The 25,112-nt window shown below is 40.8% G+C and overlaps 2 protein-coding genes across 3 annotated transcripts in view; one reads left to right on the forward strand and one right to left on the reverse strand.

Moving 5' to 3' along the window:
* The window catches only part of LOC109616768 (vasodilator-stimulated phosphoprotein-like), a 28,253-nt gene extending 21,224 nt beyond the window's left edge, over positions 1-7,029 (reverse strand). Inside the window, exon 1 of the mRNA XM_020055295.3 lies at positions 6,980-7,029. Within this exon, the coding sequence (XP_019910854.2) occupies positions 6,980-6,985 (6 nt within the window). The 5' untranslated portion in view covers positions 6,986-7,029. The remainder of the gene's footprint in view (positions 1-6,979) is intronic.
* Positions 7,030-13,219: 6,190 nt separating this feature from the next.
* nckap1l (NCK associated protein 1 like) overlaps positions 13,220-25,112 on the forward strand; it is a 33,749-nt gene continuing 21,856 nt past the window's right edge. The window contains exons 1-15 of one of the 2 annotated variants that reach the window (XM_034287293.1): positions 13,220-13,419; positions 14,040-14,150; positions 14,604-14,699; positions 15,252-15,308; positions 16,331-16,473; positions 18,576-18,666; positions 19,566-19,703; positions 20,866-20,914; positions 21,012-21,168; positions 21,535-21,591; positions 21,943-22,039; positions 22,671-22,780; positions 23,124-23,256; positions 23,453-23,534; positions 23,870-23,928. In XM_034287293.1, coding sequence (XP_034143184.1) covers positions 13,324-13,419; positions 14,040-14,150; positions 14,604-14,699; positions 15,252-15,308; positions 16,331-16,473; positions 18,576-18,666; positions 19,566-19,703; positions 20,866-20,914; positions 21,012-21,168; positions 21,535-21,591; positions 21,943-22,039; positions 22,671-22,780; positions 23,124-23,256; positions 23,453-23,534; positions 23,870-23,928 — 1,476 coding nt within the window. In that variant the 5' untranslated portion in view covers positions 13,220-13,323. The remainder of the gene's footprint in view (positions 13,420-14,039; positions 14,151-14,603; positions 14,700-15,251; positions 15,309-16,330; positions 16,474-18,575; positions 18,667-19,565; positions 19,704-20,865; positions 20,915-21,011; positions 21,169-21,534; positions 21,592-21,942; positions 22,040-22,670; positions 22,781-23,123; positions 23,257-23,452; positions 23,535-23,869; positions 23,929-25,112) is intronic. The other variant, XM_029113982.2, reaches the window with a different exon arrangement.

Consider the following 25,112-nt stretch of genomic DNA (forward strand, 5'->3'; position numbering starts at 1 on the left):
AAAGCTGAAACAAGCATGGCTGCAATATTTTGAATAATCCTAAATTGTGGTTGAACCCAGGTCTGGCAAGAAGCAGGCGTAGTTGTCATTATAGTGGCCACAGCAAGAAAATAATTGGAAATAATGGGAAGGAAGATTTGCAAATAAGACACTGGCCGAGTCCATAGGGACTATTATCTATTTAGTGCACTACTTTTGATCCGGGATCGTAGTGAACTAGGAAATATTTGACATTTTAAACAACCAGCTATGAGGCTGGCACAGGGGTGATCTGAACCTAGTGTGGGGCATCCAGTGTCACAGTTCATGGAGGGTCGGAGACAAATGCAGGGTCAAAGAAAAACCAAACAATGACATGACAAACCAAGAATAAACAGAAAACACAGACCAGAACAGTCCCATCCAGCCAGGATCGTTACCTCCTGTTCCTGTGAAAAAAAAATCTAATTATTTTTACATTGGTATTCCCTTCCTAGCCAGTTTGTTAATTGAATGAAAAGATAGAACACGCTTATACTTTATTTTAAGAGTCCCAATTTACATCTGTAGATGTTCTGTTGATAAACAACTGCTTGCTGAGGTTAAGGTTAGGTTTAGGGTTAGGGTTACGGTTAGGATAAAGGTTAAGGTTAGGATAAAGTTTAAGGTTAGGATTAGTACATCCCCTTTTCCAGAAAAGCTGGGACGCTGCGTAAAATGCAAATAAAAATAGAATGCAATGATGTGAAATCATTCATCCCTATATGTAATTGAAAATAGTACAAAGACAACATATCAAATGTTGGGTACTGAGGAGACCAATTACTGTAGTTTTGAAAGTGAAATGTATACCCATTCTTCCTTGACAGATGATTTCAACTGCTCAAGAGTTTGGGGTCTCCTTTGTCATATTTTTTGTTTCATAATGCACCAAATGTTTTGCATGGGTGACAGGTCTGGACTGCAGGCATGCCAGTTTAGCACTCGCACTCTTTTACCATGGAGCCATTCTGTTGTAATGCGTGTAGAATGTGGTTTGGCATTGTCTTGCTGAAATATGCAAGGCCTCCCTGAAAAAGACATCATCTGGATGGCAGCATATGTTGCTCCAAAACCTATATATATTGTTCAGCATTAATGGTGCTTTCACAGTGCAAGTCACCCATGCCATATGCACTAATGCACCCCCATACCATCACAGATGCTGGCTTTTGAACTGTGCGCTGATAACATGATGGATGGTCATGTTAAAAAAATATACAATTTGATTTGTCAGTGTTCCACTTCATGTCAGTCCAGCTTCAATGAGCTCAGGCCCAAAGAAGGTGGTGGTGGTTCTGGATGTTGTTTATATACAGTCTCTTCTTTGCATGGTAGAGTTTTAACTTGCATTTGTGGATGCAGCAACATACTGTGTTCACAGACAATGGTTTTCAGAAGTGTTCCTGAGTCCATGCAGTGATTTCCACTTCAGAATCGTGTCTGTTTTTAATACAGTGCAAACTAGTGCAGACAACCAGACAGACAGGCAGGCAGTCAGAAAGACAGGCACAGGGCAGACTGCCAGTTAGACAGTCAGGCAGTAACCCAGTGAGCAAAATCATTTTCAACATCCTTTCAAACAGAAATGCATCTTTTCAGTGTTTTCATGCCTGAGGGTCCGAAGATGTTGGCCATCCAATATTGGTTTTTTGGCCATATCCCTTGCGTACAGAGATTTCTCAGGATTCTCTGAATCTTTTAATTATATTACGTAGATGATGAGATCCCGAAACTCTTTGCAATTTTAAGTTAAGACATTTTTATCTAAAATTGTTGCACTATTTGCCTTCGCAAGTGATGAAACCCTCCCCATCTTCACTTCTGGGCATCTATTTTTCAAGGAACAATAAAAAGTCTCAGTTTCAACATTTGATATGTTGTCTTTGTACAATTTTCTGTTGTATATGGGGTTGAAATGAGTTGCACATCATTCCATTCGGTTTTTATTCACATTTTACACAGCATCCCAATTTTTTTGGAAACTGGGTTGTAAATAGTTAAAAAGTTACTGATAGTCAGTAGATCTGTAGAGCATTTACAGAAATACTTTTTAGACCCGTAAAATAAAGCGTAACAGAAAATGCTTCTGCTTCAAAGATGACAAACGATTGACATACAGTGGCTCTCAAAAGTATTCACCCCCTTAGACTTTTCCACATTTTGTGTTGCAAGATTGAATCAAAATTGAATTAACAATGATTTAATAACATCTAAAAACTGATTTAAATTGATCCAAAAACAAAACAAAAAATAACTGATTGCATAAGTGATTCACAACTTTAGTCTTTATTTGGTAGAGTCACCTTTGGCAGCAATTACAGCCATGAGTCTATTTGAATAAGTCTCTATCAGCTTGGCACATCTGTCCATTATTCTTTGAAAATTGCTGAAGGTTTGTGAAGTTGAATGGGGACCTTGGTGAACAGCAATTTTCAACTCTTTCCACAAATTCACAATTGGATTGAGGTTTGGGCTTTGACTGGGCCACACCAAGACATTGACTACACATTGACCACCCTGTCTCAGCCCCAAGGTCTTACGCTGCTATATTATTGTGCTGGGGGAGTAGGGTCAGTTCTCCTTCTCCACTATATATCCTTGTAGATATAAGGAATGCATATTTTTTAATTTTCCCTGTCTCCTGACGTTTTAAACTTAGGAGGACATGAGGTCCTGGCCCACACCTGAGGAGTACCTGGCTTGAAAGACCCGTTGCTGTCCCTGTCAAAAGTCCTCCTGGTTGTGTTGCAGATCAAGACGGCCCCTTACGATTTCAGCTGCCACTGTGCTGACACCTCCCCCTCCCCCGTGTTGTCCCTGTCCTTGTCCGTCATGCTTCCGACTTGGACTAAGTTTAAATAGACTCTGGACTTACATGCATTTATTAATTATTACAATTTTTACTTTTAATATGTTCACCCGGCACAGCCAGAAAAGGACTGTTCACCCCTCTGAGCCTGCGTCCTCTCTAGGTTTCTTCCTAAATTTCAGCCTTCTTAGGGAGTTTTTCCTAGCCACTGAAATTCAACACTACTGTTGTTTGCTCCTTGGGGTTGAAGGCCGGGTGTTTTGTAAAAGCACTTTGTGACAACTGCTGATGTAAAAAGGGCTTTATAAATACAAACCCGATTCCAAAAAAGTTGGGACACTGTACAAATTGTGAGTAAAAAAGGAATGGAATAATTTACAAATCTCATAAACCTATATTTTATTCACAATAAAATATAAGTTAATAAAATATAAGTTTATGAGATTTGTAAATTATTCCATTCCTTTTTTACTCGCAATTTGTAGTGTCCCAACTTTTTTGGAATCGGGTTTGTACATATGATTGATTGATTGACTACACCCGAATGTGGCTTTGGCTGTGTGTTTGACCTGCTGAAAGATGAATATTCTCCTTAGTCCTTTATCCCTAATCCTTATAAGATTTCAGAAGGTTTTTTTCCAGGATTCCTTTGTACATTGCTGCATCTACTTTACCCTCTATCTTCATAAGACTTCCAGACCATGACTCAGAGAAGTGTCCCCATAGCTTGATGCTGCCACCACCATGCTTCACGGTAGGGATGGTGTTCTCAGGATGACATACAATGTTTGGCTTGTGCTGAACATAGCGCTTAGCATTGTGTCAAAAAAGCTCTATTTACACATAGGGGCCATACACACTACTGATTCACATTATGAGTTGCCATGATGAAAATCACGCAAGTTGGAACAGCCTGTGATTCCAATTGTTTATTTAAATTTTCGGTGTGAGTTTCAAACCAGCCCTCAATTGGTTGGTGATTTTGGTTTCCATTGACCGTTGTTATGTCATTTTGTTCTAAACGGATTTAAGAGTTCCTTAAATTTTTTAGAGCAGGGTAGCTTCGAGAAAATATAGGACCCATTCTGGAGTGTGTTAGCGGTTATAAAATACTGTAATAGGTGGAGTTTGTGCTTCTCTTATTTCCGCAGACACTCGACTGAATATACTTGGCAGTGAACAACAAGGCTGAGGAAGAGAATAGAGAACAGAGAAGAAGCAAATGGAAGAGGAAAATGATTTTGTGTAGTGATGTTAGTGTAGAGGGAGTGGGAGAGAGCATCAAATAACGTGTGAGATAGAGAGATAGAGAGAATGAGAGGAGCAGTTTGATGGCTACAAAATATCTATTAATCTAATGACCTATTAATGCCGCACCAGTTCATCATAAAAATGGAAGTCTGAGTCTGACTGTTCCGGGCAGTCTGGGCCACACCCTGGGAAGTCAGCTCTGAATGTTCTGGAGATCCGGACTCAGCATGCTACGCGAAGTTAAGTCTGACAGGTCTCGAGAACCGGACTCATTACCAGGTTGGCATATAGTTACTCCCTTGGGCTTGGCAGTTTATCATGAGCAAGATATGGAAAAGGAAAACTTGCTACTACACTGTACTGACCTGTCAGAGCAACAGCAGGCCAGAAATAGTTCCTAGACACAAGCTGAACACTGAAGCAGGATTAAATAGAACCCTGGACCCGGTAACAAAATTAAACCGTCTGCCCTCCGACCTCTGCCTGTTGTTAACCCACCCACTCTCCACATTTCACCGCAGCCCTGTGATGCTCTGCCAGCCTGGCACATTTGCAGCTCCCTGCCACCCTGCCTTGTCAGGGGGATGGTTGGCCTTGGGCCCACCGGACGTTGTGCTGGGTAAAGGGGATCGGCCCTCCTTGTTAAAGTGAAGTGAATTACAAAGGCAGAACGCTTCGTTCAAACAGCATGTCATCCTCTCCTGCTCCAAATTGCACAGGCTCACTTTTTTCTTTCTTTTTTTTGCCACTGGTTTTAAACAGCTGTACAAAAAAAATAACTCTCTAGGAGACTGTCATTATCACCTCACAGCCAATGGCCGTATCTAACACTCCATAAATACTGAGGTCATAAGGCTCCACCCAGAAATGTTAGCCAGAGGAACACAGCTTCTGTTCTTTGCACATTTGAATTATTTAAAACAATTCTCAAGATAAACACTGAAAGGTTAATCACAATAAATAGAGATTCAATTTGGGATTTATCTATTGTAAAGTCAAAAACATAGGCTATACCCTCTGTGCCAAGTGCCTGGCCCTTTCTTTGTCTCCTCTCTCGACACTACTGCCTGAATTTTACAAAATTATGAAAACATTTTATTACATATGAAATTGTAAATCTTTTTAAAATGAGAAAGGTGTCAGGAAGATAATTTGGTATTAGGATTTTTATAAAAATGCCAGTATTCTCAAAATGCCAGGCACTTGGCAAAGAGGGTATAGCCTATGTTTTTATACAGTGGATAAAAAAAGTCTACACACCCCTGTTAAAATGCCAGGTTCTTGTGATGTAAAGAACGAGACAAAGATAAATCATGTCAGAACTTTTCCCACCTTTAATGTGACCTATAACCTGAACAATTCAATTGGAAAAACAAACTGAAATCTTTCAAGGGTAAAAAAATTAAATAAAAAAACTCACAATAACCTGGTTGCATAAGTGTGCACACCCTTAAACTAATACTTTGTTGAAGCGCCTTTTGATTTTATTACAGCACTCTTTTTGGGTAGGAGTCTATTAGCATGGCACATCACGTGGCAATATTTGCCAACTCTTCTTTGCAAAAGCCCTCCAAATCTTTCAGAATGCGAGGACATCTCACCCCACAGATGTTCAATTGGATTCAATTTTGGGCACTGGCTGGGCCATTCCAAAATGTTAATCTACTTCTGGTGAATCCATGCTTTTGTGGACTTGGATGTGTGCTTTGGGTCGTTGTCGTGCTGAAAGGTGAACTTCATCTTCATCTTTCTAACGGATGCCTGAAGGTTTTGTGCCAAAATTGCCTGGTATTTGGAACTGTTCATAATTCCCTCCACTCTGACTAAGGTCCCGATTCCAGCTGAAGAAAAACAGCCCCAAAGCATGATGCTGCCACCACCATGCTTCCCTGTGGGTATGGTGTTCTTTGGGTGATGTGCAGTGTTGTTTTTGCGCCAAACATTCCCTTTGGAATCTTGGCCAAAAAGTTCAACCTTGGTTTCATCAGAACATAACACATTTTCCCACATGCTTTTGGGGGACTTGATGTTTGTTTTTGCTAACTTCAGCCGGGCTTGGATGTTTTTCTTTGTAAGAAAAGGCTTCTAACTTGCCACCCTACCTTATATCCCATTCATATGAAGAATATGAGAGATTGTTGTCACATGTAGCATACTGTCAGTACTTGCCAGAAATTCCTGCAGTTCCTTTAATGTTGCTGTAGGCCTCTTGGAAGCCTCCCTGATCAGTTTTCTTCTTGTCTTTTCATCAGTTTTGGAGGGATGTCCAGTTCTTGGTAATGTCTCTGTTGTGCCATATTTTCTCAACTTGATGATGACTGTCTTTACTGTGTTCCATATATCTAATGCTTTGGAAATTATTTTGTACACTTCACCTGACTGATATATTTCAACAGTGAGATCCCTCTGATGCTTTGGAAGCTCTCTGCGGACCATTGGCATTTGTTCTGAGATGCAACTAAAAGAATGTCAGGAAAATCCTACAAGAACAGCTGAACTTTATTTGTGATTAATCAGGGTCACTTTAAATGATGGCAGGTGTGTAATGACTTCTATTTCACATGAGTTTGAATGTGATTGGTTAATTCTGAACACAGCCACATCCCCAGTTATAAGAGTGTGTGCACACCAGGTTATTGTACGTTTTTTTTATTGGCATTCTAACAGGGGTGTGTGGACTTTTTATATCCACTGTAAATTAACTGAACACAGAAGTATACTGATATTTCACACCTACCGCACACTTTGTCTATGAAGCCCTTTTCCTCAACTTCCGACACTATCCAATCTCTTTAACATATAAAAGTTTGTACCAAACCAGATATTTTTACTGGCTAAATCAAATGGTTCCTTCAATTTCCACAGACCTTCCTTGACAATATCTGCTATTTCTCTCACCTCCATCACCACACCTTTTCTCTTTTTCCACGTCCCTCCTGGTTTTTGCTTTCAAAAAGTGTGGGTGTATTTTTCCATTTTCGTCTGTGTAAGTCAAGAAAGGAAACTCCGGGTCAATCACTGTATTGACATAAAGAAAAGTTTTAAAAAATATCTCAATCTACACTTATTATTTACTTGCTTACAGTCAAAGGCATATCAGGAGCAGGGGTGGACATGTTACCAAAATGTTAGAAGCAGATAAATTGGTCCCCAAATAATAACAGCAATTTGCAAGAAATATAAAATGCCAAACGCATGCTGAGTGTCGGTATACTTCTGCATTGTTAAACTAATTAATCGAAACTCCATGGTTCTCTAAACTAGTTCCCTACATTAGCCAACATTCAAACCAACAACAGGTATAACGGGATTGCTGCTTGTAGCCAGCAAAGTTTTAGCCTGGCTGTACAGTACTCATAATGAAAACAATGACTCCGATCAATCCATGGCTGGTTTGTTTCTTTAGAAAACAATGACAGTTGAATAGCCAACCACTAAACTATGTCAACCACTATGTAAAGCAATGGCTAAATCTCACTTCGTGAATAATGGTGAAGTATGTAGTAATTTGTATATAGGAAGCTAGTATGCTAATATTGGGGCCGATTGGGACATACTACCTCGTCATAAAATTGCGTCTTGACATTGGATCATTTTGTAACGCATTAACATCACGCCAAGTTTGAATATTTAGTTAGACACCCTTAAGCATTGTGTTAAACTGACTAATGTTTTACATTAAGTTTACTTCAACCACAAATAGCGTAAATGAAATGTATGGCTTTTGCCACTGGCCGTAATAGGCTTACTAGTATCTACTAGTATCTTACTACTTGGAATAGTCATAAGAATTGAGCAATTGCTAGCGAGACTGAAGGTGAACGTTACACTGCCAAAGCTATTTAATTTCATGGCACAACAACGTTTGTTTTTCTTTCATTCATGATGTTACGGAGGGAGCCGCAAGGGGGTCCAAGCGCACGACGCCAGACACAAAAGGGAAACGAAAGGGGTGTTGTCAAGGAAGGACCGAGGCCAGGCCGGAGGGGTGGGGGCTGGGCAAGTAGGTATGGCGAGGTAGACAGGACAGTGGGTAGGCAGAGCAGGTGGCTGGCAGGCGGGCAGGGCAGGTGGAGGTTTTTGGAGGCTGGGTAAGGTGGAATCTTGGGAACGAAGATAGAGGTAGGCAGGAAGGAACAACTACAATGAATACTGAAAATGTGGTTTGGAGCGGCCGTGAACGTTACTACGTAGTAGAGAATAACAACGATCTAGCGCCGGACAGATGGAAACCAGGGTATATATAGGCAGGCTGATGAGGGAATGAATAGCAGGTGTGGAGACTTGAGGGGCAGTGGGGGAAAGCCCCACATACATGGACAGACAGGAGAGAGAGAAAGCCTGGCCCAGACTAAGGAGGTGGATGAGGAGGGCGTGATACATGAATAACATTTATACAATGACTATCAATATAGCGAGAGAATGATGGAAACCCCTCCTCTTTTACTGGTTGCATTGTATATTACCCCCCAAAAAACATGCATGGACTTACTTTGAAAATCCACCAGAAATAGTAGCAATATAACCATGAACAGTTTTACTTTAGGCTTACTATAACATAGCTAATGAAGCTTGTAGCCAGTGAAGTTTTAGTTGATCCTGAACAAATCCTAATGTCTACTTTTTTTGGTCCATGGTGAAGATCAAACACTGGTTGACCATGTCTCTAACCACTACACTATTTAACAATGGGTAGTCAGTCAGTCAGTCACTCAGTAAGAGACATTCACTCTTGGCCAGGTCCCCTTACGTGGTCCGGCAAAAATATTACCATTGTTTAGATGATATCTAGAGATAAATAACATTCAGCTGGTTACAGAACAAGTTCTGTCAAATAACTGAACACCTTAGATTTTTATAGCTACATATCATGCTTGTTTTTCTTTATTGGCCATCTTTGGCTAAGTTCACACAACTTCTGCAGAACTACTGCTACGATTCTTCATAGCCAGCAACACTGGCAAAGAAGGCCAAGTGTGGGAACATCTTTGCGAAAGGAAAGATTTTAAGAAACCTAGTTCACTTCATGTTGGTCTGGCTTTAGGTCTCAACACTCAGTCATCACGATGGCAATCATGCAGACGGGTGGATCTTGAATTCTACAAAATCTTTGCGTTAGAATTATTTCTCAGTTCACTACTTTTATTCCTTGTGTAAAAAAACATTGAAAGACAATACTGAGGACTGGACCTCGGCTCGGTATTAACTGGACTGTTCAGTTCATTCATTAATTTTTCAGTTATTTACTTTCTGCTTATCACTCTTTCCTGTTTGTTTTTATTTCCCTGTCAATTTCAATTCAAGGCTTTATTGTCACTAGAAACATTTCTTTACTTTGCCAAAGTACATGGATAATAACCTAAGTGTAATCAATCGCATATTTTGCTCTTTAGCTCTAACTCTCTCTCTCCCCTACATTAATTGCTCCGTTCTGTTGTCAGCATACCTTTGGAAATATACATTCTTTATTTTATTAATGCGTGCCAATATGCTACAAACCGGTTTTATTATCTCTCATCTTTCTGTTGGTTCAAAATGTTTTTCCTTGTCCAGCGAGCAGGCACACTCCTTGTCTTTTTAGCAACACATGGTAGTTGTTGGATCTTTTGAATTTTGTACAAATGCCACAAGAAACCGCTCTCATGTGCGAAAGAAAACACAATCCCCCAAGAGCAGAAAAAGGAATTAGACAGCCCTCCCCCATTTTAATTTCATCCCCTCTGCTCAAGCCTCATGTTGTGGATTGTCTGTTATTTTAACTCTGGTTTGGTTCTTAGCCTCGTTTCAACGTGCCAAAGGGAATGTGCTTGCTTTCATCTCTTTATCCATATGCATAAACAGTTAAATCCATGATAACGACACATTCCAACAAGTAAAACAATGTTATGGCCAAGGGGCTACACTCTGAGAGAAAAGAATGGGGAGATCCCAGATACATAATTGTTATTATGCAGTCAGTCAGACCTCAGAACAGAGGGTTTAAAGATGGATAGGAGGACTGAAAAGAGGATAAGAGATGAGACAGAGACTGATGCGTAGGGCAGTGAGCTGAACCATTTCAGGATCCCATGCAACTTCCTGTACCGAGGCACAAATCATGCTGTCACTCCTCTAAAGCTGACCATTCAAAGACTTTATGTTTCCTACAGAACACAGAAGTCCCACAATTCCTAGGAAATGTTAATGAATTGTCTGTGCCCTTACTGATGGTGACATATGGGGGTGGAAGGTAGGGTTAAGGCGGAGCTTTAGAGGTACCGCCCCTTCTCAACATGGCTCAGACCTGTGACAGTGCAGCTGGGTGCAAAACACCTCCTGTCCCCATCACCAACCCATACCCTAACACCTCCTCTAACCCAACACCACCCCATAACCCAACACCTCCTCTCCCCATCACCACCCCATACCCCAACACCTCCTCTCCCCATCACCACCCCATACCCCAACACTTCCTCTAACCCAACACCATCCCATACCCCAACACCTCCTCTATCCCAACACCTTCTCTAACCCAACACCATCCCATATCATTTTGTCATACCGTGGATTTTTCCCCCAGCTTCAGACCTTTATTCAGACACATCCCCAGCCCCACCCACAACCTCAGCCCCACCCACAACCCCACCCACAACCACACCTCCAGCCCCACCCACATCCCCAGCTCCACCCACAACCATATCCCCAGCCGCACCCACAACCACATCCCTATCCCCAGCCCCACCCACAACCCCATCCCCAGCCCTACCCACAACCCCATCCCTATCCCCAGCCCCACCCACCTCTCTCCTAACCACACAACCACACATTTCCCCCCCTCCTCCCCCTCATCTCCTGTCTGGCTCCCCCAAGGCCTTGGAAACATTTCTAGCACCCCAAGACTCAGTGTGAACATCGACCCACATTCCAGCCTACTTAGCTTGATTCTAATCAACGTCAGTCATTGTGTTGGTCTGCTCACTGGGGTTGTGGCTTCATTCCTAACAGGAACTTAAAAAAGTGAAAGGCTGCTCATGCAGACATTTAAAAAACACCTAAAAAACAAATAGTTTCACAAAGCTTCCTGTCTTCCTAAAGGTCTTATTCATCTGAGTATTTAATAAATAAAGAAATAATAAGTATTTGTTGTATTACTATTTCATGTATTATTTATGCTTATAGTATGTATATTTTTATATATATATTGTATGTGTATATATATATGTATGTGTATATATATATATATATATATATATATGTGTGTGTATATATGTGTGTGTGTATATATATATATATATATATATATATATATATATATATATATATATATATATATATATATATATATATATACATGTATGTGTGTACTATTGATTATTTAACATTCAATTAAAATACATGTTGTATGTTGTCCTGTCTATGACTATTTTGTACACTGTTATATGTTTAATGTTTTATGTGATCCCAAGCAAGAGAAGCTGCTGAACCCACACTAAATCCACCTGAACCCAAACTAAATCCACCTGAACCCACACTAAATCCACCTGAACCCAAACTAAATCCACCTGAACCCACACTAAATCCACCTGAACCCACACTAAATCCACCTGAACCCAAACTAAATCCACCCTCCTTCGGTCTGTGCAGGCGGACCGAATCCAAACTGAACATATTTTGAAGAAGTATTTCAAAGATTCCAAATTCTGTGAACCTCTCCGCTCAGAGACTTCTGTCCCAGGGATCTGGTTCTGAAAAAACAGCAAATGACACATGGTTGCCGAATAGCTGGTGACTTTTCTAGTGTGCTTGGATAGCTCTTTAGTGAGCCCATATGTCTAAACCCTAAACAGCTGTGTTTGCAATGTATCTCAGAGCTGCTCGGCAGGTTAATGGAGATTGTGAGGTTAGAGTTAGAAGGAAAATTCTGCCACAAACTGGAAACACATTTTCTACTGTTGTTCATTCCATAACTTTCTTGGTTGTACAGTGTCAATATCCAGGAAAATATCTGAAATGCATGCAATGAAAATGAAAGAATTTGTAAAAGTGTTAAGTGTAGTTTGTGAATGTGTTAGGCACACATACAGAAAAAAAAGTGTTTATAGGTTACAGTAAAAAGGTAATGTATTGAAGATTTGGACTGCCTTAATGGTACAGAGGATTTTAAATGAAGATGACTAGTTCTGACTGGTCCTGGTTCCAAATGTGGTTGTGCTTCTTGCCAACTCCATGAGACAGTGACCGTAGGAGGTGTCAAGACAAGAAGACAGTGCTGTAACAGGGTCAGGCAAATCCTACATATTCCTGTACAGAAAGCTACTTTCAGTGTAGATTGTCCATTGGGTCCGCTTCTTGAAGTAAGTTAGGTAGGTTTCCTAAGTCCTGCAACATACCACACATGAACTGGAATGGCTGCCAGACCAACCACAAATAGATATAGAGTGACATCTAGTGGAGAGGGAGGGAACTGTCTACACTCAGAAAAAAAAAATCTGCAGGATTTTTTAGGTGCTCTTTAAATTCAATTAATAATGTGGTCTTCAAAGGAACCCTTTGAAGACCACTTCCTGCAGGAACCTTTTCCTTTTGAACGGAACAGCTCATTCCATGGGTATACACGCCAGAATGGCTTGAAGACAAAAAGGGCAATGTCTGGCAGTGGCCCAGTCAAATCCGTAACCTCAGTCCAATTGAGAATATGCGGAAGGATTTCACATCTGTTGTCCACTAAAAGTCCCCATCCAACTTGACAGCACTTGAGCCACTTTGCGAAGAGGACGGGGCAAAACCTGCTGAGTGCAGAACTGGCGGGGACTTATTCAAATAGACTCACTGATATAACTGCTGCCAAAGGTGCCTCTACCAAATATTGACTAAGATCAAGTTTCAGTTGTTGTCATAAGAACTGGATACACAATGAACAGACGATTCTGCGAAGTGCTAACATACCGGCATCACAATAGCACACCAGCAATTGAATCATAGAGCAAATAATTACCTTTAAACATGACAAAACAGAAATACAGCAGTGACATTTTGACACATTGTCAGAAGTCACAGAAGCTGCGAGCCTGGAGACGAGCACTGATCGGTTGTTTTAACTGACACTGACAGGAAACTGGAAACACTAGTTCCGCTATGAAGCATATCCTCCCAGCTCTTGTGACAGCTGGGTGCACTTGTCGTCGAGGCTGTCTATCACCAGCCATTTCCGCACACAGAGGACGCCCAAGGCACCAGCAGCCGGGGAACAGGAGCAGGGCATCATGACCATGGCCTACCAGCAGAAGCTGGCTGAGAAACTGACCATCCTCAATGACAGGGGCGTAGGTGTGCTACTCCGCATGAACTACATCAAGAAGGTGAGAGAGAGAGGAGTCGGTCCTCTGCGGGGAATGGCGAACATAAAAAAAAGGAACCAAACAAGGAACTTGAGAGTTCTAAGTTTTGTCTTCCTGATAATTTCAGCGCTTGTATGCTATTTTCAGTGGGGGGATGGTTGTTTGTTTGTTCTTTACTAAATACACTGTACACTTACTGAACAATGGTTTATGATACACTTGCAAAGCATTTTTAAGGATGATGTATGATGTGCCATCATGTGAGTAGCTAAATATACATGTGAGTGTCAGATTGGATATGTAAAAAGGAAGTGAACTCAGGAAGTCAGTTTGATATGACGGCCCTCAAACACTATGCTGCTGTTGTTGTTTCTGCAGCTGAGCCACTCTCACTGAACCTCATTTAGAGCAATTTCTTTACTGGGCCAAATACTAGTCCCAACGACGGTCCATTAACAGCAATGATTGGGGTCAGGACCTAACTATTCAACTCTATAATTTCAAAAGACTAAATCAATTCCAATGTGGGGGTAGTGCCATGAAAACCAAAACATTCAGTTATTAATTCTTGAACGTGAATTTCTGTTTGCTCCCTGAATTGAAGTAATTAAAATGTAGTTGAACCCTACATTTTGTTCCAGACATGTTCGGATTCTAAACTTCGACCCCAATTCCTTATGGAAAAGACTATGGAAGCTTCGGTCAAGTACATCAACAAGAAATTTCCCAACATTGACTTCAGAGGCAACAGTGTAAGTACAGTCCAGACATTTCTGTTACAAGCTAACACGAGCTCCCAACACCACCAAATCAGTTTCCAATCTCCTTTGTTGTCAACCTTGGCCTAGCTTGTTTTTAGAATTTTTTCAATCATGATTCTCTTTTAGGAATATCTTTTGTCCAGGACTGTGTTTGTTCTAGGTGGACAGAAAGTGTAGTGTTTAGAGTGCTGGGCCACTATTTGAAGGGTTTCTGGTTTGAATCCCCTGAGCCAACTAGGTGAAACATGTGCCCTTGAGCAAGGCACTTTACCCTACAGTAATTGCTTCTGTAAGTGTTTCTCATTAAGGGTATTGAATAACTGGTTTGTCTGGGGAACCAGACCATCTCTAAACGTCTTCAAGCCAACCTAATGTTCAGTAAATCAGTGAAAGTTGAACATCTTTTAAATGTCTTTAATCTGAAAACATTTAAATTAATGAAAGCAGCAGCATCTGACCAGCATCCAGAGACAGAAGTCGGAGGTGATGATGGCCATGGCTAGTTACTACGATTCCTTTTTAGATGTTATGGAGTTCAGGGTGAGCACACTTTCTTTTTTATTCCTTATCCTTTATTCAACCTGGAAAGTCACTTTGAGATTTACCTCCTTTTTCAAAGGGAGCTCTTTCAATGTCCAAGAAAGTAACGTTTTCTCTCATTATAATTTTGCACTCAAAACACAAAACTACACTTCTCAATTTTCTCTCTGTGTGAATTTACATATAGAGTGTATTTTATTCCTGAAACAATATACATTTCAAGGAGAGTCAAATACAATTTGGTCATTGTAAAGAGGAAAATGTTTGCTGTGCCTCAGGCATATTCGTTCAATGCGATGAAGGTCATAACATCAGGAATCCACTGTCAGTCGTGAAATAACAACATGATTATTAAGATGATAATATCCATAAAACAATACACATCAGTCCATCGCCTGATTTTAGAATATAAAACTGAAAGACATATGATGAGGATTACTTCATCCACATTCACCTCATTTTTAATGGAAATTTCAAATAATGAGATGACATCAACTCTAAAGCTTTTTGATAGACTGCTGACATCTACGTATCTGATCAACTCTTCCTCAGGATCATGTTTATGAACTGCTGAACACCATAGACGCCTGTCAGTGCTTCTTCAATATTGTGAGTATTTAACTCTGAGGCCATCGTTCTTGTTTAATAAAGACATCATATTTATATAAGGCATTGTATGCTTTATTTGAATTACAGTGGGCAAAGACAGAGTACAGATGTTCGCTGAAAGAGTTTGTAGAGTTTTTGCTCTTTCAGCAAAAATGTTACTCTATTTTTCACCCCATTCCTGTCCAATGACAGGTGTTGTGTATCACTTTCTGGGCATCATAATAGGACCATAAACACCTTCTTTTGCAGACACTCTACAGGACAACATAAATCAAAACATATGTGTTATTATTTTATAGCTAAAACTGTTAAGTTGTCATGGAATTACTGTGTTAAGTGAATCTAATGATGGGGATTTTCCCTTTTCAACATATTTTGCTCAGCTTACATTTTCTTGTGTTGGCCCCTTTTGTTGTGGGGTCAAAATCAAACAAATCTGAGGGTTCTGAAGACTCCTGATTCAATCAAGGCATCAACCATCACAGTCAGGGCGATTCTTTTTGCGGCAGGACACCCGCCACTAATGACACCAGGTTAATTTTTCTGGTAATTTTTATTGGTCAAATGGCTAACGGTGACCACCAGCGTGTTCCCCCGGCTCCTCCTTTCCATTGATGTAGACCACTCCCTTGTAGCAGAAACGGTTCAACCTGTACTGATATTTTTGAATTTTTCTGTCTCTTATGGCACTCAAAAATAAATGAAAGACTGCAAAAGATTGCACAATAGCAGGGCAACAGATCAACGGCTCACATTGGCACACTCAAAAAATACTGCTGCTCCAAGGAAAACAAAAGATGATGCAGCTAGCACAAACACACAGGGAATTATGGACCTCTTTAAACAGCAACTCACGTTTGCAAGCCCCTACAGTGTCTATATAATATTAAAGCTCATACAAATTGAGTCTGAGTGAATTTCTATTTACTCTAACATAGACACCACACGTCTTGGCATCATGAACTCAGTTGTCAAGTGATAAAGTCATCTTTTTCTGCTCCCCTGATCAATCATTCATTTAGGCGGTGAACTTTGACTTCACCAAGAACTACCTGGAGCTGATAGTCACCTACACGTCCGTCATCATAATGTTGTCCCGCATCGATGACAAGAAGGTCCTCGTGGGCATGTACAACTGTGCCCACGAGATGTCCAACGGCAGCAGGTAATGCTTGTTAAATGTGTGTGTGTGGAGGGGGGCAGACAGGCTTTTCCCATGCAGTCAATAGCATTTAAATATAACTCTAACATACAAAAAGTTATGTATTTTAGTCGATAAGCAGACGCTCCTATGCAGGGTTCAATTTGTAGATTTAGAGGTCCGAAGTGAATTTGTAAATTTAGATTACCAAGTGAATGTGAATCCTGTAAATCTCTGGAAGGGACAAGGGGCCGGATCGAACGATCTACAACAGGAGCGCGGTCCTGAAATAACTGAGTAAAAGCCTCGCGAATGTGCTGGTACATATGTAGAATATATAAATGTAATGAACACTAATGCTTTAATACATCCATAACTGCCATCACTTCCAAAACTGGCCTGTGCCAGTATTTAAATATATTTCAAGCATTGCACCCAATCTATAGATAAGCTAAGCTAACTACACCATAACATCAACATTATGGATCATAGTCATTATCACAACCGCACACATTCTAGAAATTCTTATTCTTTCCTTTCTGTTTAATGGTCAGAAACACTCCACATAACAGCCATGGAGCTCTCCTCTCTGGGCTGTTTAGGTGGCGACTGGCCTGCTGGTTTAAAAAAAAAGAAAAGAAATCTGATTGTCTTTGAGACATTATTTCTAACGTTAGCTCACTATCATTATTCCACTACGGTTGCTAAACACATGCCTGTTTGACACGATTATGTGACTAGGCAACAGGCAATGTTGTTTTTTCATTCAATTTATTTTACTTATTTTTTACCACTTTGTTGGTCAAATGGTCATGTTTTCTACTTATACAGAGAGGAAACCTTATCTTATGTGCAGGTCCCAAAAGGTACCGGATAAGAGTGGTCAAGTCCCGGATGTGCATTTGACTAAATAAAGTAAAAAACAGCTAAGTCAAAGCTTCAAAAAAGGATAGCATTATTTTCAGTAAGGCAAATCCCCTTACCCATCAAAATACTGTAGACAAGCATCTCAATGATTACCCACCATAAATAGTCCTATAAATGTTTAATTGGCCTTGCCAACCTTTCCCAGGAAGTCTAGCAGCACTCTGACATTTTGAGTCTTTCATTTCTCTCCATATTTATTTAAACCGTCAAAATGTCAACATCAATAATATCAAAGTTTTGCGGAAGGACACACAAGCAGGGAACAAAGACATATAATGTCATTGCAATTTTCAACCAGGGACTTTATAATTAGCATCAGTGACTTGGAAACTGAGACGGCTTCTCCTCTGTTTTCTGAGGGAATTTAGAAGGAGAGGTGGAGAATTACAGATGCGGAGAGGGTTTCTCCATCTTCTGATGGAGTTCTGAAGGAGGTGCAGAACTCAATTTTAAACAGGGCATCTCCTTGTTCTTCTCTTCAAAAACTTTGAAAAGGAAAGGCTCATGAACAAACAATGAATCTGTTTTCCTTTTTGTGCTGCTGAAAATATCCTCCACTGTGGAATACTACCACATGATGCTGTTTATCTGAATCAGTAGTTAGTGTATTTATCAACACCACAATATCGGACCTTTTTAAGCAGAACAACCAGGGTCTTGGATGGAAACGAGCACCCTTCGCATCCACGGATCATACTCCAGAATGTTATGAGTTACAGTCCCCTGCGTGTGACAAACGGGTCACGTGTCAGAACGCATGAAGGTGCCACTGATTGATGTAGTGATGCATTGTAAAATGATTGATGTAGTGATGCATTATAAACTGATTGACGTAGTGATGCATTATAAACTGATTGACGTAGTGATGCATTATAAACAGATTGACGTAGTGATGAATTATAAAATGATTGACGTAGTGATGCATTATAAACTGATTGACGTAGTGATGCATTATAAACTGATTGACGTAGTGATGCATTATAAACAGATTGATGTAGTGATGAATTATAAAATGATTGACGTAGTGATGCATTATAAACTGATTGACATAGTGATGCATTATAAACTGATTGACATAGTGATGCATTATAAACTGATTGACGTAGTGATGCATTATAAACTGATTGACGTAGTGATGCATTATAAACTGATTAACGTAGTGATGCATTATAAAATGATTGATTGTTTTGATCCTCTAGTGACCCCGCCTATCCTCGCCTGGCTCAGATGTTGATGGAGTATGAACAGCCCATGAAGAAACTCACTGAGGAGTTTGGCCCACACACCAAGGTAATAGCACTGTTTGTCACATTTCACTGACCCCTTTTTAACACACAACTGCTACATTTTCAACAGCGTTTTGCATATCCAATCCTAAGGAAGGAATTACCTTTGAATAGGGTTTAAAAAATCTGGTAACTGAATCATCTCAGATTGGAAGACTGCTGGCATGAGAAAAGTAGGAAATCCAATTTCAGAAAACAATGGAAAGTGTTGAAATCAATCAATTACATTTTTTATATAGCCCTTTGTACGTCAGCAGTTGTCACAATGTGCTTTTACAAAACACCTAGCCTGAAACCCCAAGGAGCAAACAACAACAGGGTTGATGTACAGTGGCTAGGAAAAACTCCCTAAAACTGGCCGAAATTTAGGAAGAAACCTAGAGAGGAACAAGGCTCGGAGGAGTGGCCAGTCCTCTTCTGGCTGTGCTGGGTGAACATTTTAAGAATAAGTTGTAATTTATAAATACATGTGGGAAGTGTCCAGAGTCTATAATACCTAATACAGGTCAGAAGCATGACCAAATGGACAAGGACATGGACAATCCATGTCAGTGTAGTGGCATCTGGAATCATCAGGTATCATCTTGATCTGCAACATAACCAGGAGGACTTTGGACAGGGACATTTGGGCCTGGTAGTCCTGAGTTGTGGTCCAAGACATCATGTCTTCCTAAGTTTAAACAGAGCAGGACCCAAGGAATATGTAGAGTGCATGTTCCTTAACTTTACAAACGGACAAAAACTGTCCCTACCTCCCTGAAAATAGTATAGTAGCATTAAGCCCTTGGGCTGAGACAGAAGGGCCCTGTGACAGAGCACTGGGAATTGTGCACCAGTACCTCTTAAGAAGACCACTCCATGCAGATCAATGCAGTTATGACCCTCTCGTCTTCCTCTCTTCAGGCCGTGACAGAGGCCCTCCTGTCGCTCCAGATGTTGTACCCCAGGAGGAACCTCCCCGCAGAACAATGGCGCAGTGCTCAGCTCCTTAGTCTCCTCAGCGCACCGGCGGCCATGTTGGATCCTACACCCTGTGACACTGTGAGACTACCCTTTACCAACTCTATTATTGTCTGTGAGACTACCCTTTACCAACTCTATTATTGTATGTGAGACTACCCTTTACCAACTCTATTATTGTCTGTGAGACTACCCTTTACCAACTCTATTATTGTCTGTGAGACTACCCTTTACCAACTCTATTATTTTCTGTGAGACTACCCTTTACCAACTCTATTATTTTCTGTGAGACTACCCTTTACCAACTCTATTATTGTCTGTGAGACTACCCTTTACCAACTCTATTCTTTACTGTGAGACTACCCTTTACCAACTCTATTATTTTCTGTGAGACTACCCTTTACCAACTCTATTATTTTCTGTGAGACTACCCTTTACCAACTCTATTATTTTCTGTGAGACTACCCTTTACTAACTCTATTCTTTACTGTGAGACTACACTTTACCAACTCTATTCTTTACTGTGAGACTACAATTTACCAACTCTATTATTTTCTGTGAGACTACAATTTACCAACTCTATTCTTTTCTGTGAGACTACAATTTACCAACTCTATTCATTTCTGTGAGACTACAATTTACCAACTCTATTCTTTTCTGTGAGACTACACTTTACCAACTCTATTCTTTACTGTGAGACTACCCTTTACCAACTCTATTCTTTACTGTGAGACTACCCTTTACCAAATCTCTTTCCTTGTTATCTTCTACCAACCCACCCGTGTCCTGTCTGCTGATTTCTACATTCTTTGAAGTAACGTCATGCTTTCTGTTTACTCTTTTAAGGACCAAAAACAGAGAATCCTCCATGTAACATTTGCAATCTTCCTGTTTTTGGATAAATGTATATGTATGTAAAATTAAGAGACCAATGCACCTTTTTCTTTCCTTTACAAAAAAGTCGAAAGGAAGGTTTTGAGTGAGGAACAGAAGTGTTCAATTTGCAGTGGTCTCTTCTGTTCCTCACTCAAAACCTTCCTTTTCAACTTTTTTGGAAAGGAAAGAAAAAGGGGTAGTAGTCTCTTAATTTTTTCCGGAGCTGTATGTATACAGTACCTGCAAAACAAAACCTGCTTAGAGACGATGCTCAGGCTTTTGTCTCTGTTGTCGTGCATTGAACTACATCTGGAAACGATCATACGGTTGTGAACAGTTGTCTTACTAACCTGTGGGTTCCCTACAGACGGCCTGTGAGTACCTGTCTGTAGAGGTCATGGAGCGCTGGATCCTCTGTGAGTACCAGGCCTCTTACTTCATCTCAGCGACATGTCTTCATTGGCTACGTTTTGAGTTGCCACCTTCTCACTGAGCCTCTCGTCTCTGCTCCAGTTGGCTTCCTGCTCTGTCACAGCAGCCTGAACAGCAACCAGTCATCCCAGGAGCTGTGGAAGATGGCTCTCCGCAGCGGCTTGTACCTCACCGTCGTCAGGGACGAGACAATCAACATCCACAAGGTCACCGAGGACTACTTCGACAGCCTGAAAGGGTACATGACCTGGTTGGGGTTTTTTTGTTTGGAAAAAAAAAAGCAGTTTTTGAGTCTGGAGGTATGTGCCCCGATGCTCCGGTAGCGTCTGCCAGACGGCCGCGGTGTGAATAGACCAAAGCCTGGGTGGCTGTGATCTGTGATGGTTGTCATTGTGGAGGCAGACAGCCCAAAGCAAAGAGCATCTGACCTGTAATCTGACCAGTAACCTGACCGGTAATCCTGCTCTAAACCAGTCGGTCATTCTTTCATTGAGCAAAAGGGTCAAAATATAGTCATGCTCAGAATTACTCACAAAAAAATATAATGGCATTTAAAATGTGTTCATACTTTATGACTGATCACTCTTCGGTCTGCTTGTCTCAGGTACAGTAAGCGTGTTGCTGACATCAAAGAATGCAGGGAGCACGCAATAGCCAACTGGTGAGTTGAGGTGGTCAAAACATTTAGCCACTAACCAAATGGTTGCTGGATCAAAACCCTGCACAAGGAAGGTGCAGAAAAATCCGTTGTTCGGTCCTAAATAATGTTCTCTATTTGAGAACCTTCCACTCATTGCCCCAGTGTTATTCACATAATACCAAAAAGCACCAGACAGGAATGGCCTCTGCATCTCACACACTGTCACTCTTTGACACGGCCATTTCAGACAAATTCATACCAGAGACTGAGGAAAACATTTTTACGGTTAAAATCAAGTATGGACACTATGTCCAGCTCGCAATGAGAACTGTAAACAGAGCCATGGGCGTTGTTGTCTTGTGTGTGTGGTAGCGGAGTGATGCACAGAGAGAGGAGAAGCTTTCTAAGACATGCCCTGAAGGAACTGGTCAAAATACTGGAGGATGAACCTGGATTGCTGGGACCCAAGGTACTGTACTATAACACAGTCAGACAGACAGTTCCCATAGGATCTGTACTATAACACAGTCAGACAGACAGTTCCCATAGGATCTGTACTATAACACACTCAGACAGACAGTTCCCGTAGGATCTGTACTATAACACAGTCAGACAGACAGTTCCCATAGGATCTGTACTATAACACACTCAGACAGGCAGTTCCCATAGGATCTGTACTATAGCACAGTCAGACAGGCAGTTCCCGTAGGATCTGTACTATAGCACAGACAGACAGTTCCTGTAGGGTGTGTCCTATAACACAGTCAGACAGACAGTTCCTGTGGGATCTGTACTATAACACAGTCAGACAGACAGTTCCCGTGGGATCTGTACTATAACACAGTCAGACAGGGAGCTCCTATCATGTAGTACCTGTGCCAAACAGTTTGTATCCATTAAACAGGACTAATTCAGATTTGAGGCTGACTTAAAAGAAACATAGGTCCATGTCACATTACCAAGGAAAGTCTGCTTATGTCACGTCAGAATTGGGCACATGATCAGCGGAAACATCACAGGGTTCGTTGCTAAACATTCTCATTCCTCTGCGTCTCTTTTTCCTCCCAACCTTCCCTCCCTCTCTCCAACCAATCCCCAAGGCGCTGTTTGTCTTCATGGCTCTGTCGTTTTCCCGTGACGAGGTTCTATGGCTTGTCAGACATTCTGAGAATATCCCCAAGACCAAGACGCCTGAAGACTACGTAGACTCGTACGTTTGTCAACACAAACCGGGCCAGCCTCCGACCACATTTAACAAACTCTCACGTCACGCCATTTTCCACACAATCTCCCACATCAGCTAAATATACACAGGTCCAGGTCCAGAGCACACAATGTTATGCACGGAAAAGGAGCAAATGTCAAAACATGCCCAACACACCTTTTCAAACATGCCCAACACACTTCATCCAGCCTTGGCGGCCTGGCTGAATATCCAGGGCTTTAAGATATTGCAGGGTGGGAGCAAACACCTGCATACAGAGTCGGTCTCAGTGGGACGGCTTGGCCAATCCCTGTAATGTTTGACCTGTTTGTTGATTTGTGGGACACAGGCAGATGGCTGAACTCCTGTTCTACATGGAGAGGCTGCGTACACTGATGACTAAGTACGACCGGGTGGTACAACGCTACCACATCCTATACCTGGCTAAGTTCGACACCCTGCTCCTCAACGATACTATACAGGTGTGTGTGGGCGTGTCCAACACTTCATGGTCAAAGCAGGGGGAAGGCCGCGCCCTAAAGAACTGCTAAAAGGCTGCGAATTATCATCCTGCTGTGTTTTTATTCTAAACGCGAATGTTTTTGTTGCAAATGATAACGTTGGCGATGTTTAGGGAACGATGCTCCTTGCAATGCTCTAACGGATGATTTCTTCCAGAATATGTATGTCTGTCCAGAAGAAGAGTCAATCCTGATGACTTCTTTTGTCTCCACCCTGTCCGAACTTACTGTCAATCAAGGTAAAGAACACCTATCTGACATTTAGGGTGTCCAAATATTTATTGTAATATACATTTGTAAGACATTATATGTCATACATTACATAGAACCTGTGTTGAGAGGCAAAGGAACGCATCCTGCCACAATACATCGCCCTGGAATACTCAGTCCCCCTTGGCAACAGCAGATTCCACTTCTATGTTCAGATAGTGTTTTATGGACACGATTAATACAAGGCTTTGTGGTCAGGGCTAGCACCTTTTATAATGATTGTGAACTGTACAGTACCTGTGACCAAATACATCTGATTGGATTCTGCAATGCTATGCTAACTACATACTATGTCCCTCATCAGTGAAGAATGGGGAGGAGTTTGATCTGAGGGCCATTAGACTGGACTGGTTAAGATTACAGGTAACATAATGCGTTATATATATTTTTAAGTATTAAAACAATACTGAATGACTTTACATGTACAGTACAAATCTAGTCATAATTATTATACTATACAGTACTGTGGAGGACTTAGGCACATGAAAGTTGAACTATGACCATTTATTTGAGTAGTGTTTTAATAAAAAGAAAACATACAGTGGATATAAAAAGTCTACCCACCCCTGTTAAAATGGCAGGTTATTGTGATGTAAAAGAATAAGACAAAGATAAATCAGGTCAGAACTTTTTCCACCTTTAATGTGACCTATAACTTGAAACAATTCAATTGAAAAACAAACTGAAATCTTTGAGGGGGAAAAATAAAAAATAAAAAACTCACAATAACCTGGTTGCATAAGTGTGCACAGCCTCTTATAACTGGGGATGTGGTTGTGTTCAGAATGGAATATCTACATAGGCATACAGAGGCCCATTATCAACATCCATCACTCCTGTATTCCAGTGGCACGTTGTGTTTGTTAATCCAAGTTTATCATTATAAAAGGCTAACTGATCATTAGAAAACCCTTTTGCGAATTATGTTAGCACAGCTGAAAACTTGTGAACAGACTCAAACGTCAGCAGTGAAGTGATTAATGTCGAGACATTAGAGTGTCTAGTTTGAGAAACTAATGCTTCACAGGTCCTCAACTGGCAGCTTTATTAAATAGGCTGGCCTTCTAAGCAGAGTTGCAAAGAAAAAGCCATATATCAGACTGGCCCATAAAAAGAAAAGAATAAGAACACAGACATTGGAGAGAGGAAGAACTCTGCCTAGAAGGCCAGCATCCTGGAATCCTCTCTTCACTGTTGACGTTAACAAACTCATTGAATATTTATACACAATTTAATTGCAATGTAAAAAGCCACAGTCATGGGAAACTCACCTTTAATTGCCATTTTCACCTGTGTGTGTCACCTTGTGTGTCTGTAACAAGGCCAAACATTCAAGGTTATGTAAACTTCTGATCAGGGCCATTTGGGTGATTTCTGTTAACATTATGATTTAAAAAGGAGCCAAAAAACGATGTGATAATAAATGGCTTCATATGATCACTATCCTTAAATAAAATTTTTTTTTTTTGCATGATCAGTCATATTTAAAAGATCTATGCCAAAATGTCACTATTTCTGTCAGGGTATGCAAACTTACAACTGTGTAT

This window comes from Esox lucius, chromosome 17 (assembly GCF_011004845.1).
Source record: "Esox lucius isolate fEsoLuc1 chromosome 17, fEsoLuc1.pri, whole genome shotgun sequence".
In the NCBI taxonomy this organism is placed as follows: Eukaryota; Metazoa; Chordata; class Actinopteri; order Esociformes; family Esocidae; genus Esox; species Esox lucius.